The sequence below is a fragment of the Eschrichtius robustus genome, chromosome 12 (genome assembly GCF_028021215.1).
Source record: "Eschrichtius robustus isolate mEscRob2 chromosome 12, mEscRob2.pri, whole genome shotgun sequence".
Taxonomy (NCBI): Eukaryota; Metazoa; Chordata; class Mammalia; order Artiodactyla; family Eschrichtiidae; genus Eschrichtius; species Eschrichtius robustus.
Genome location: NC_090835.1, coordinates 17,412,659 through 17,426,390, shown reverse-complemented (window position 1 = coordinate 17,426,390; position 13,732 = coordinate 17,412,659). Strand labels below are relative to the sequence as shown.

The 13,732-nt window shown below is 44.6% G+C and overlaps 1 protein-coding gene across 1 annotated transcript in view; it reads right to left on the bottom strand.

Moving 5' to 3' along the window:
- The window catches only part of PDZRN3 (PDZ domain containing ring finger 3), a 243,455-nt gene that overhangs the window by 222,494 nt on the left and 7,229 nt on the right, over positions 1–13,732 (bottom strand). Inside the window, exon 2 of the mRNA XM_068557574.1 lies at positions 5,105–5,191. Within this exon, the coding sequence (XP_068413675.1) occupies positions 5,105–5,191 (87 nt within the window). The remainder of the gene's footprint in view (positions 1–5,104; positions 5,192–13,732) is intronic.

The window sequence follows — 13,732 nt, the reverse complement described above, 5'->3', positions numbered from 1 at the left end:
CTACCATCGTGGTAATTTCCCTGACACAACGCCATAAGAAGATCCACTTCAGTACTAATTTCTCTACATGCAAATACATCAAAATTCCATTTGTTAAAAAATAATTATGAAAATACAACATTTTCCTCTTTAAACTGTAAAACAACAACAACAAAAACAAACCTATATTCTAAAGAAAGAGAGAGGTGGCTTTGAAGTGGTTCAATCTACCCCTTGAAGTATAACAGCAGTAACCAAGGGTGGGAAAATGCACATTCTCCATCTCTTCTGTCCCCTCCCTCCCCCGCTTCTCACAAAGATACACACACACTATATAATGTTATAAATATCATTCAAAAGACACCAAAATCACAGGCAAAAATGAACATTAAGTGTTTTTCCCAACATTTATCCCCACAAGACAAAGATAAGTCTCTCACTGCCATCTGGATTCTATCAACACTCTTCCAAGAGAGAAGGGTCTGCAAGCCTGTGGGTGTTGTGCTGGATCAACCGGCCCCCAAAGGCACCCCTGGCCAGCATCACAGCACTCCGCTCAGGCCTTCACTGTCTGAATTTCTATGAGCCTCCTTTCTCTCTCACAGCCACTACTAATGATGCACGCGTCCCAAGGCATCTGTGGAGCTCCCTACGTGCCTGTATCAGATACAGATACAGAGCAGTGCAACAGCTTCTATCTACTGACACACACTAGGTACCAGGTACGTAGTGAGTGTACTCTGTCCACCACTTAATCCTCATAATAACCACAACTGGTATGTAATATTATTATCCATTTCATAGATGGAAAAAAATCTGAGACAGAGAGGTTAAGTAACCTACTTAAGGTCACACAGCTAAAAAGTGGCATAGGTCACTTTCAAACTAAGGATAGGTTGATTCTCTTATACAAGCTCTAAGTGCAATGCTGTCTCCCATTGAGAAAAATCTCAAAAATACACATGAATTCCAACATTCCAGGCTATGGGAATATTCCACTAGAGGAACCTGAAGAGTCTCAATGGACCACAAAGGATTTATGGAGAAGCTTGAGTTCCCTAAGAGATGATGTCAATATATCAAATGAAAAGAGATGTGTGTTTACTCTGATTTAACTGTTTTGCATTTCTTGGCTGGGGAGGAAGCGGGGGAAAAAGGGGATGGGATTTGGGCTTTGGCTTGATTTGCAGAAAAATACATCATACACAAGTAATTATTCTTAAGGAGCATCAGAAAGTCCAAGCAAAAATCAGAGAGGAACAGGCAAGAGCAAACACCACAACTGAGCTTAAATAAAGACAGTGGTAGGGGATGGGAACAGAATTCAAAAAATACAGAAAGCACAAAATCAAAAAAAAAAACAAATCAAGCCCGTCCCTGATAGCTAGACTTTTCTCTTAAGAGACAACTCTTTAGTCTTTGTTTGTTGGCTCCTCTCCTAACACATTTTAAGGTAGAGCTATGCATCAAGGTGAACCAAGATGAATTAGGATTTGTTTGCTTTTGGTGGCTTGAGAAACAGAAAAATGAAAGGGACTGTTTTCATCCCAGGGGCGCCTGACAATGAAGTATATTTGCCAAAGGCTGAAGGGAAAGGTCTGAGACACTACACTGGCTGCTGTTTCTTTAGGGATACGAGCACTCATGAATGGGTGATGTGATTTTGCTAAGAGCATCACGTACTGCATCATGCAACGAAAAGCCTCATGTCACAGCCCCCTGGCTGGGTTTACGCCGCAACCCAACCAAGCATCCAACACAGGAATTCCTTGGGAAACACACACGTCACGTGCACGGCGTTCTACTTCCAGTAACTGACAATGAGTGCGCACTGTAGCTCATCCTGGCTTTTTAGCCTGTTCTCAATGACCTGCCAGATTTCCAGGCAACAGTGAAGAATCCATTTAGGTTTCCCTTTGCTGTTTCTGCTAATCAGCACAAGTTTTTAAAAACACAACGGCAAACACACGCATATGGAATTCAATTTTCCTCCCCAGGGCCATGCATGGAGTTCTTGCAAAATGACCACATAAACTGAGAACACTTTTGAACGCTACAACATTGAGTCTGGTTTGTGCTTAAATCACTTTTTTTAAAGGAAAAAGAAAATGACCTAAAACATGTTCTTTGGTAAGTCTGAGGAAAAAAACAACAACTGCATTCTAGTGAGGCTGGAAGCATCCTTTCACCCCTGGGGATGTGCAGAAACTAAACACCATCTTTTCGGGCTTTCCCATAGTTGGCTGCCCAACAGTCGTCAAGCCATAGGCTTGCCTCTCCATTTCAGGCATTTTGCAAACATCAGGCTCCCTTCTTCTATATACACTTTGGTGTGTGCAGAAGAGATCTTCCTAGTTTGGGCGCTTTTGGCTGCAGAAACTTCTGAAACATCTAAAAGTGAAATGCATCTTCGTTTACGGTAGTTGTTTCTTAAAACTGGTAATGATGGGTATGGAGAGGAGGAATAAAAATTACGAACAAAAACCAAGCACAGCCAACTCTGTTATTTGTGCCAAACGGCAAAACACGTTCTTGACGGTAAGTTGGAGAACTTGGGTCCATCCGGTCCTGGTGTTTCCTAGGGACAATTACTGAGCCAGTCAAGCCCCAGTTGGCTCCCTCACCCCCTCCCAGAGCTGGAGAGCCTAACCCCTGGCAGCAAGAACTGAATCAGAGCAGCACCGTGACATGCCGCCTAGGATCTCTCAGTCAACTGGAAAAAGGAGAAAGCGAAAAGTCCCAGTCTGACACAATGTTAGTTTCCTTTTTTTTTTTTTTTAAACGGGTGTCAGGAAAACCCTGCTGGGATTTTTGTGTTTTTTTGTTTGTTTGTTTTTTATAAATTTATTTTCTTTATTTTTGGCTGTGTTGGGTCTTTGTTGCTGGGCGCAGGCTTTCTCTAGTTGCAGCAAGCGGGGGCTACTCTCCGTTGCGGTGCGCGGGCTTCTCACTGCGGTGGCTTCTCGTGTTTCGGAGCACGGGCTCTAGGCACGTGGGCCTCAGTAGTTGTGGCTCGTGGGCTCAGTAGTTGTGGCTCGCGGGGTCTACAGCGCGGGCTCAGTAGTTGTGGTGCACGGGCTTAGTTGCTCTGCGGCATGTGGGATCCTCCTGGACCAGGGCTCGAACCCGCGTCCCCTGCATTGGCAGGCGGATTCCTAACCACTGAGCCACCAGGGAAGCCCACAGTGTTAGTTTCTTAAGAAACACCCTGAGACGATGGGAGGAACACAAGGGTGTGTGCACAGTGCCGGGGCCCAGCCAAGTGGGACCGGCCCCTACCCCCGCCCACCTTCATTCTCCTCATTGTCTAGAAGTGTTCTTTTTTAAGTATGTTTTATAAGGCAGATAATGTATTAGTTTATCATTTTAATGACTACGTATCACGTACAACTAAGCTGTCATTTCTTACAATCAACGGTGTGGAAGTTTCTTGCAAGAAACTGTGGCCTTGGCTAAAAGCAAAGGGAATTTAATCATAACCCGCCTCTGCTTCTCCAGCCTCCTTCTGACCACTTCCTGCCACCCCTCAACTCTGTTCCTGTCCTTGTCTGGGCTTCCCTGGGTCCGCCCACTTTCTTTTAGCTCAGTGGTCTTCAAAGATGGGTACTTGCAATGCAACACATTGGAATGACAAAAAAGCATTTTAAAAATCATATTCATATTTTAACTTCATAATTTAAAATGACTCTTTTGCATGTAACTTTTATAAGACAGGTAACATTAGTTCAGCAGTAAATATATTTATAATCTGTAGCTAACTAAATATGCTCTTTTTTTTTTTTTTTTTTTACAGTTAAGACTGCTCAACTAAATGTATTATATATGGACCCTCTGATCTAGCAAACTCCTACTCATCCTTCAGAACCCAGCTCCAATGGCCCTGCCCCAGGATGCCTCCTTCCCTACGGTTAACGGCCCCCCCCCACTCCACCGCCCCCACGCGTCTTTAGCTGGACCCAGGCACAGCGTATATCAATGAGAACAGTGCTTTCCTCTCCTAACTCATCAGTTCCTCCATCTGGACTTGAGCTCCATGAAGGTGGGGGCAAACATTAACCACAGCTGGATGGCTGACATCTTCTTATCCTTTACGATTTGCCTTAATATCCCTTCCTCTCTTTCCTGATTACTCGAGCCAATGGTGGCCCTTGCTCCTCGGTGGCTACCACATGCCATCCTCCCACTTTTTACCCTTCATTGTACTTCTCCCATCTGTAATTACTGTATTTGCTTGTTTCTTGCCCAATATCACCCAGGACATACATTCAATGACCACAGGGACCCAGTCTCCCTGGCCAGTATTTCCAAGCCCCTAGCGAACAGCCTGTGTTCAATACTTATTTGTTGAATGAGTGAATCTGATTTTCTTTTCCCTTCCCTTGACTATTTTCCTTCGAAGCTAACAAACAAGGAAAGGGTCAGCCCCAGAAAAGAGCAAGAGATGACACATACTCGGGCAATCCAGCGTGAAAGGTGAGATCCCAAAACACATCCTCTGCCACCCCCCCAGAGCCCTCTTAGCAGACCTTCTCTTTGCAATTAAACTGACAGATTTGAATTCAGTCTCTCCTTTCTGGAGGAGGGGATCATGATGAGTGGGGTGAACAGCTCCAGAGGGAAGAAAGAGCATGGGATGCACTATCCCACAAATGGGGGAATTGCCCCTGACTGATGAAGGGCAGACAGAGCAGAAGCCCCGATCACATGGCCAGTCTCAGAGCCCCCAGTCTAGCAAAGTCACTCCGTGCAACCGCACACGTCTCGTGCCACGTGCCTCAGCTCAACTGCTACCCAACCAGACACGCATCCCCAAAGCTAAACAGCTAAGATGAGTTATTGTATGACTAGGACAACGCTACATCAGGAGACCACGATGAAATAAAAATCCCCCAAACTGAGTCACTTCGCTGTACAGCTGAAACTAACACAACATTGTAAATCAACTATGCTTCAATAAAAAAATAAGATAATAAAAATCCCTGAGCGTGAAGATGTCAGATACACAATGAACTCTAATTAGAGCGGAATGAAGTGAGCAAGGTTTCCTACCCCTCACCCCTCAAACCCTGACCCCTCTTCCAGCTGCATCAGGGACAAGAAAAACCCATTTCAGCAATTAACATACCACACACGGCCGGCCACCGATAATATTGAATCCCAGGGAGCCGGAGTCCCGATGCAGGACAAGAGTCAGGCTTTTTGTTTCTTCACCCTGCAGGGAACAAATGAGTTCAAAATTTTATTTACAAACAGCGAAAAAAATGGGAGGAATTTTCTTTCTATCTAAGTGGACTCATGGGCTGCTGAGCATTAAAAATCCTATGTCTCTAGAGAAGTTTAACCAGGGAAAACTTTGGGGCCCCATGATGAAACTCTGTCCTGCGCTGAAGAGGTTACAAACATTTCTTGATACCACCTAACCCTGGAGCAATCACTTAAGAACGTTTGGAGATGTCCAGACACATGTAATGAATATTTTCTCTCAGTGACACCTTGGTCTGCAAACGCATCTTTCCTATGGCCAGCCCAGCGCAAGCTGGTTGTCTAGATGGCTACTGTCTGTCTGTTTCTCAACCACTGTCAACAGCAGCATTCACGTTATGTCATGAAAGGTTCCAATAGCAATCCCCTCGGAAGTCTGTGTGCATGTATGGCCCATCAGTAGTCATCTGTGTTTGGGAGACTTGGGGGGAAAATGGCTCTTGAAAAGTCAGATGCATACATGGGTGGGAAAAAGAAAAATCCTGAATCTTACTGAAAAGGGGGGAAGGGGCATTTTCACAAAGTAATGACTGTCCAGTCCTGAGGGGATGCAGAGTGTGCAACAGAAAACACTGTTTAAGGTGGGGGGGGGGGTCCACGTGAGCCCCTTTAAATCAAACAAGCAGAAATGGCCCCAGCAGGTCTCAGAGGCGCAATGTTCAACAGTCAAACAGGATGGAGATGCCAGGGCACCCCAACTAACACTCTCAAGTAACAGACAGATAAATAAAAATAGATTTAACCTTCTGCACAAACTATCACTTAATAGGCTTAGACATAAATATTAAACTTGCTGATACACCTCTGAAACAGTTCCAACTACCTGAATGGTATGCAAAACTCCACATGTACTGGCTATAAGTTTACAATTGCTTCACTCATGTTTTCTGTTTAAACAGGGTATCATTTAAATGCGGTAATTTTTTTTACGCTTCTCAAAAACAGCACTGACAGCTTATCACAAAGAGGTTTTATTCTGATATTTATTGCTTCCTGATGAAACCTGCGCTTTCTACTTCTGCTGGGGAAATAAATGGCAACATTTGAATGACATGAATGCAAATATCTTATTCGACCTCCACGGTGGCAACGAAAACCACTCTTGCCAACTGTGCAGTGCCCAGTGGTTTTTCTGGAGCACTGCTTCATTTATTGCTATAGTTGTCAATGTAAAACCCTGTTCCATATTTGGCCCGGAAAACTGTATGTAACACAGCCACACACACACACCAAAGACTAATGGGTCTCAGGGACTTCCCTGGTGGTCCAGTGGTCAAGAATCCATGCTCCCAATTCAGGGGGCACAGGTTCAACCCCTGCTCAGGGAACTAAGATCCCACATGCTGCGCAGGGCACGACCTAAGACATTAAATAAATAAATAAATAAATAAATAAATAAAGATTAAAGTTTCTAAAACAAAAAAAACTAACGGGTCTTAATGTGTAAAAGTATCTCCAAGCGCTTAAAGTTCTTAGCAACAACGGCTGTTTCTCATGACTAGTTAGTGTATAGCAGAATTCAAAATATTTTCAAAAATGTCATAGAAGCCTTAGCATCAATTACTAAAACCCTGTAAAAACAAAAATGATAATTTATTAGTAGAAAAAAGCAGTTTCTGATGAAAGAACTAGGTGTCCTATAAGAACAAGACAACAAAATCTTCATTTCTGCAGCGTCATTTACTCAATGCAGAAAATACAGTAGGTAAATATAAAAGAGAAGCGAGTCTCTATCAAGCTACTGTACTTTAACAAAAAAACAGCAGCGCCTCAGTAATGACAACCTATTTATGAACTTTAAAAAAAAAAAAAAGTCCTGGGGCTTCCCTGGTGGCGCAGTGGTTGAGAGTCTGCCTGCCAATGCAGGGGACACGGGTTCGAGCCCTGGTCTGGGAAGATCCCACATGCCGCGGAGCAGCTGGGCCTGTGAGCCACAACTACTGAGCCTGCGCGTCTGGAGCCTGTGCTCCTCAGCAAGAGAGGCCGCGATAGTGAGAGGCCCGCGCACCGCGATGAAGAGTGGCCCCCGCTTGCCGCAACTAGAGAAAGCCCTCGCACGGAAACGAAGACCCAACACAGCCAAAAATAAATAAATAAATAAATTTAAATTATTAAAAAAAAAAAAAGTCCTATTCATAGCACCACCATCCAGAGCATCTATCAACGCTATCAATCTTTACTGTTCATCTGACCTGCAACAAGAGAACAGGCAACAATATTCACTGCTGTAAGAGAATAAACGTTCAGAATCACCCTAATAGTTTCGAGATGTAAATACAATGATGTGCAAACTGGAAGAGTTTATATCCTTCTGCCTTGGAAACAGAAAATGTTGCTAAGTCCATTTCTTGCTTTGTTATCTTAGAGAGGTGAAAAAGTTAGAAATACATGGGAATTTGAGAGAGTTATCATACATATCTTACATTTCTGGCTTTCATAACTAATCAAGAATAGACACTGTACAGTCACACAGTAATCCAGGGCAGATGTCTCTGGTTGGACAAGCTCAAATGATGCACAAAGGAGAACGCACAGCCATATGATTAAAACAGACCAGTTTTAAATCTACTGTGTGACAACTATTTATTCTTCTAAAAAATGAAAGAAAAATAAAGAAATCTCATTGCACTGCATTAACAATGATAACAGCTAACATTTACTGGTTCTTTATCATGTGCCAGAAATTATATTGAGCACTTAAGTGCTTTATTTTATTTAATAATCCAACCAATGTTATCAACTGGCACTATTACCACCCTCATGATACAGGTGGGAAGACTGAGCGAGAACAAGTAAGAAAGCTGTCCCTTGTCAAAGAGCTAGTAAGAGGTCAAGCTGGGATTTAAACCCATGATCTCCCATTCTAGACCTTCATTACTGTCTACGCTAACTCCCTCTTCGTGTGGAACATAGAAAAGAGTGCCATGTAGACTAGCAGCATATTTGGTCCCACCCAAGATCGTTCCCTTGTTGGAGTTCCAAAAAGTTCCACAAAGGAACTCATCATAGGAGGTCTTACCCAGGAAATCAGTATCAGAACAAAACTCCAAACTCTTTAGTGAACTATTTATCTCCAGAAGACCCAACCTGAGATGCCCAAAGACACCTAGGTCTGGTCCCAAACTCAAAGATCTCTCTTCAGGGACAATGGAGACCAACTGAGACGATGCCTGAAACAAGATTCCTCAGTCAAATAGCAATGTGCAAAGAACAATCAAGTTAACTGTCTACACCTCCTTCCCAGATGCAATCAATCCCAGGGAAGAAAGAAAGTGGGTTCTCATTTTCTAGAAGTGTCTTGACCTAGTCTGTTGTCCAGGACGGATAGACACTGGTTTTAGGTGACATTGCCTATTTTAGGACTAATTAACAGGACTGAGCCATCATGTGGAAGATTCAACACATGATACTGGGAGCAATGACAGAGAAAAGCTCTGTCTGAGCCGAATTCCTTTCATTTCTCCATCTAATGACCAAAGGTCATTCCTTTTCTCCGACACCCCGAGCTTGATCCTGATTTTTCCTTTCCACTCCCCTTCCCACAAGCAACCTTAACTATCAATACTTTCATTTAATTTCTGATTCTTCAGAAGAAATAATAGAGAATTTAAAAACTAGGCTTCACACAACACCATGTTTAACAGGTTAACCTTACTCCCTGCTTAATTATTTAACCTGTTCCTGGGTTCAAAATACATCAGATCCAGGGCATTTAAATGATTCTCATTCAATTATATCCCACTGAGTGAAGAGATGTACAAATGGAATAAGGACAAAGGCTCTCATCAATACTGTGTTCCCGGCTGTTCACAGACATTATGTTAATAAGTGACACTGTTCATGTAAAGGAAAATTTAACCTATATTGCTCTGTTTTGGTAGTTTATCAGAACCCATGCTTTGAAACTTTCTCAGTGGCTTGGTATAGTAAAAGAAGGGAAAGAGGACTTCCCTGGTGGCGCAGTGGTTGAGAATCCGCCTACCAATGCAGGGGCAGTGTGCTCGAGCCCTGGTCCGGGAAGATCCCACATGCCATGGAGCAACTAACCCCATGCACCACAACTACTGAACCTGCGCTCTAGAGCCCGCGAGCCACAACTACTGAAGCCCGCGTGCCACAACTACTGAAGCCCGTGCACCTAGAGCCCGTGCTCCGCAACAAGAGAAGCCACTGCAATGAGAAGCCCACGCACCACAACGAAGAGTAGCCCCTGCTCGCCACAACTAGAGAAAGCCCGCGTGCAGCAACGAAGACCCAACATGGCCAAATATAAATAAATAAATAAAATAAATTTTTAAAAATATATATACCAATTAAAAATTTAAAAAAAGAAAGAGCTCTGTTTCACAAAAACAACTGAATAACCGAAACATCAGCCTTGGGAGGCACGTATTATATCAATGCTCTACACCTGAGAAACTGAGGCTCGAGAAATGCATACACTTGCTGAAGATCACGTGGCTCCAAGAGGGAGGGGCAGGGTTAGAACCCAGGTCCACAGGACTCCAACACCCATGCTGTTCCTCCTGGGCTGGTAAACGTGTGCACCCTACCCTAAATTCCTTTGCCTCAAAAGACACGGCTTTCACATTACAATGTCATGAAGGACTAGACATCTAATTAGCTTTGTAATTAGAGTTTTAAGCAGGGCTTCTTTGGACTATGCAATAACAGTGGCAAAGATTAGAGTATCTATTATGTAATTAGAGTTTTAAGCAAGGCTTCTTTGGACTATGCAATAACAGTGGCAAAGATGAGAGTATCTATTATACCCTGAAGGGTGTCATAAGAATACTATACCTTTGACAGGAACAGGGTGATGGTTAAGATCTTGGACTTCATAGTCAGAACCTGAGTTGAGTTTCCTCATTCTCAGAATGAGGATAATAATGGTTTCTTCTTGAAACATGAATGAGATAGACTATCACTGCCTAGTGCCCCCGTACAGGGCCTGGCCAATAGCAAGGGTTCCAAACACGAGCAGAGCACAGCGTGGGCCGGACACTAGCACATCTCAGCACTGAGGCCATGGTGCTGTTTAACCACATAAATGACTCTGCTACAAAATTCTGGAAATGAAGAATGTCTAATCCTAAGTTAACTTACTCAGTCTACAGCAAGTTTGGGAGAGCTGAGGCCTGAAGTTAAGGAAATAAAAACAGTTGTACATTCATCCCAACATCTGGCCATCTGATGGGAGCTATTACATCCACGTACCCGTTCCTCCTTTTCCCAAGTCTGGAAAAAGAGCGGCACATTCTTAGAGGACTGCACAAGTGCCAGGAGACAGATTTTATCCTGGAGGTAGTGGGAGAGAGACATGATAAAGAAGACAAGGGGAGCAGCTCGGCCTGGACCTTCAGGGGCACAGAGATGGGACGGGCAAAGGGTACTGATCAGACGGCTGTGAGGCACGAGGAGGGGAAATCGGACATAGGACATCCCCAGGCCTGGAGGGAGATGGTCCTGGGAGCAAAGGGGGTGGGGGAACAGATGGTGTTTCCCAACAGGACAGGAGAAACATCAAGTCCCAGAAAGTGTGGGCTTGGATATGGACGGTGGAGGGAGGAGTGGGGGGCACAGGATACCCAGGTATTGCTGAGACACTTGGACACCTCCCAGTTCTATCGGATGAGTGAGTCTTGATGGGCTGGGAAGAAAACAAAACGTGAAGAATGGGGGGCGGGGGGGAGAAACAACAAAAATGGAAATGAGATAGCACCTCCTTGGCAGCTTTTCCTAGAGCCACCCTCTTCCTGAATGGCAGGGTCTCTTCCCTTCCGGAGCCAGGACTCAGGAGGGAGAGGCGCTCTCACCAAGAGCCCGGGGTGGGGGATGGAGAAGGAAGATGCCTTCATATTCTGGAGTCCAGTGCCAGCACTGCCTCCTTGGGAGAAGGGGCACGAAGCTCTAACAGATGCTCAGCACCCTGTCTCCACCCCAGAATCCAAATCAAGTGGACAGCCAGGCCCCTAGTGAAGTGTAGGGTCTCCTTGAGAGATGCTTAGGTCTTTAGGATTGAGAAAGGGCAGAGAGAGAGTAACCCTGGAGAAGGGGGTGTGGCATGAGCCATCCACAGCCAGTAAGTTACAAGCAGAAATAGAAGCTCCAAGTCCAGGAACATACACCAGATTCTGCTTCAAATAAGCTTGGCTATCATATTCAAACATGTAACTACCGATCAGTGTTAAAATCACCCAATTTGTAATCTGCTCCATTCAAGGTCTAACTGAACAAGAATTTGGGGGGGGCGGCGAGGAATAAAAGCCACAGCGAAAAAGCAGAAGTCAAATGTACTTTGTCAAAAAGACACCTTATGGTGGCTGTTTTTCTTGTAAGTCCAAGAATGCAAACTGTCTTCTGTGGTAGAGTCCCTCTTCCTTTCAGCGTCACTCTGTCACCGTTCTCCTCCAAACAATCCAGCCTCAGAAGCTTGGACGCCAGCCATCTCCTAAGCGGTGTGGCAGGCCCCGAAGTCCATCATGCCGCTGTCGATGTGGATTCTTTCTAAAAACTCCTTTCCGCCCAGTGACAGGTGTTCCTTCCTTGATTATTGCTGTTGTGGGACTTGTAGCCGAGAACGGGCTAGACTGGAAAGCTGCCCGGCGGGTTGTGAGAACCGTAATTGACTGACCGCTAGTCTGTGTATCTGGGGTGACACAACACCTCTCAGCCTCAGATTATGCAAAGCTCCCAGAGACTCGCACAGCTGGGAAACAGCTCTGTCTGTTGACTAGTGACAAGAGAGCGCAAAAATGTGGAGGGGCGGGGCTGGGGGGACCAGGAGGCAGAGATGGCTGCCAGAAATTCTGTCCTAAAGAGAATGGGGATGCCTCCTCTCCCTGCACCAAGATGTTTCTGTCATCTTCGTTGGTCAAACTATGTTTTTAATGAGGAAGCAGCTTGGACCAAACCCTCCCTGTAATTCCAAGTTCAGGTCTAAAAGAAGGGATTCTTGGAGGAAGAACAGAAGGGGAAAGCTGTTCAAGCCTAAGACTGAAGGTAGTCGTGGGAATGATGCTTGAAAATGAATTGGAAACGGATGAGACAGTCAACTGAAGTATTAGCAGCGTTTATCTGTCACCAGAATAGGTGCAGAGAGGATGAAAAGAGACAAAGGGCAAGGGAAAACAGGCAGAAAGGAGCAAAGATATAGCTTTTATGGAGCCATAATATCTACAGAACAGAATATATTCATCCACAGCCAAAGAAGATGTTTCTGAAAAATAACCTAAGACATTAAGTAAAGATTGTCAGTGCTGCCCTAGGCCAAAAATATACACATATTTTAATCTGCTGCTATATTTAGATAACCTAAGAAATCCCTAAGTCTACTTCTTTATTTCCATGAGTTTGATTTCAAGTCTGTATCTCTCATGTTTATCATCCGCTCATCTGCTTTTCTGGTGAACGCCCACAAGCGACGCTTTCACCAACATACAGACAACAATAAACCGAATTAAGGTGCTGCAGCATTTTCACATTTCCACTTGATGGACTACAAGGTGATTTCAATTTTTGACAAGTGATCATCCAATTACCCAACCTGGAGCATTTTCTTGTCCAAATCAGCAACAAAGCAAAGGCTACCCAGCTGCAAAGTCCTACCTTCTCACAGGCAGGTGGGAGCTTGGCCTGGCCCATCCCTCTTTAGCTTTGTTAACTGCAGTTGGACGAACCTAAATACAAGTAAACACCCAGTACCCTCACCTTATTCGTGCCTTTAGCCTCCTCCTTTACACCTTAGCTCAGAGTTGCTACCCAGATGCAGTGAAATTGACTTGAATATCCCTCTTTCACAAAGTTTCCAGCACTGACAAGCAGTCAGAGAAGAGAAAGCCAGAGATTCTGGTCACCCAAGGGCATTCCATGGCTTGCAATGAGCCTGTAATCCTTTGAGTAAAAATCCCTTTCTTTCTTCTCTATTAAACCATCTCCAATTTCTAATGTTTCTTCAGTGATTTACTTGAAGCACATCCCTAAACCTATAGGTACTTAATAAACATTCACTTAATAAATGTTCAACAAATGCTTGGTAAGCCTTACTATGCACATTATGTTCATCATCTCATTGAACCCTAATGCCAGTCCTACCAGCATTACCCCATTTTGGAGATGAGGCAATTAAGGCTTAGAGGAGGTTAGAAGATCCTCCCAGAGATCCTCAACAACAAGGCAGAAGGAGCACAGGAGCCCGGATATCACCAACTCCAGGGTCTGATACTAATCACATGACAGCTCAGTTCAGGGTACCCTGGAGCTGCTGGTGACACATCCAACCCTGACCCACAACCTTAAGGCGACTTCACCCCCTTCCTGATCCACGTGCAGCAAAGACAGAGGGCACCTGAAAACAGCTCCTAGCAAAATTCTAGGGCTGACCCCTCTGCCCAGGACTCATTTCTGCACACCCGTCGCCCTCTGCCAGGGTAAAAGCTCATCCAACCACCCCTCCTGGAGAAGGGGCTGCTGCAGGGCCCACGTGCACACA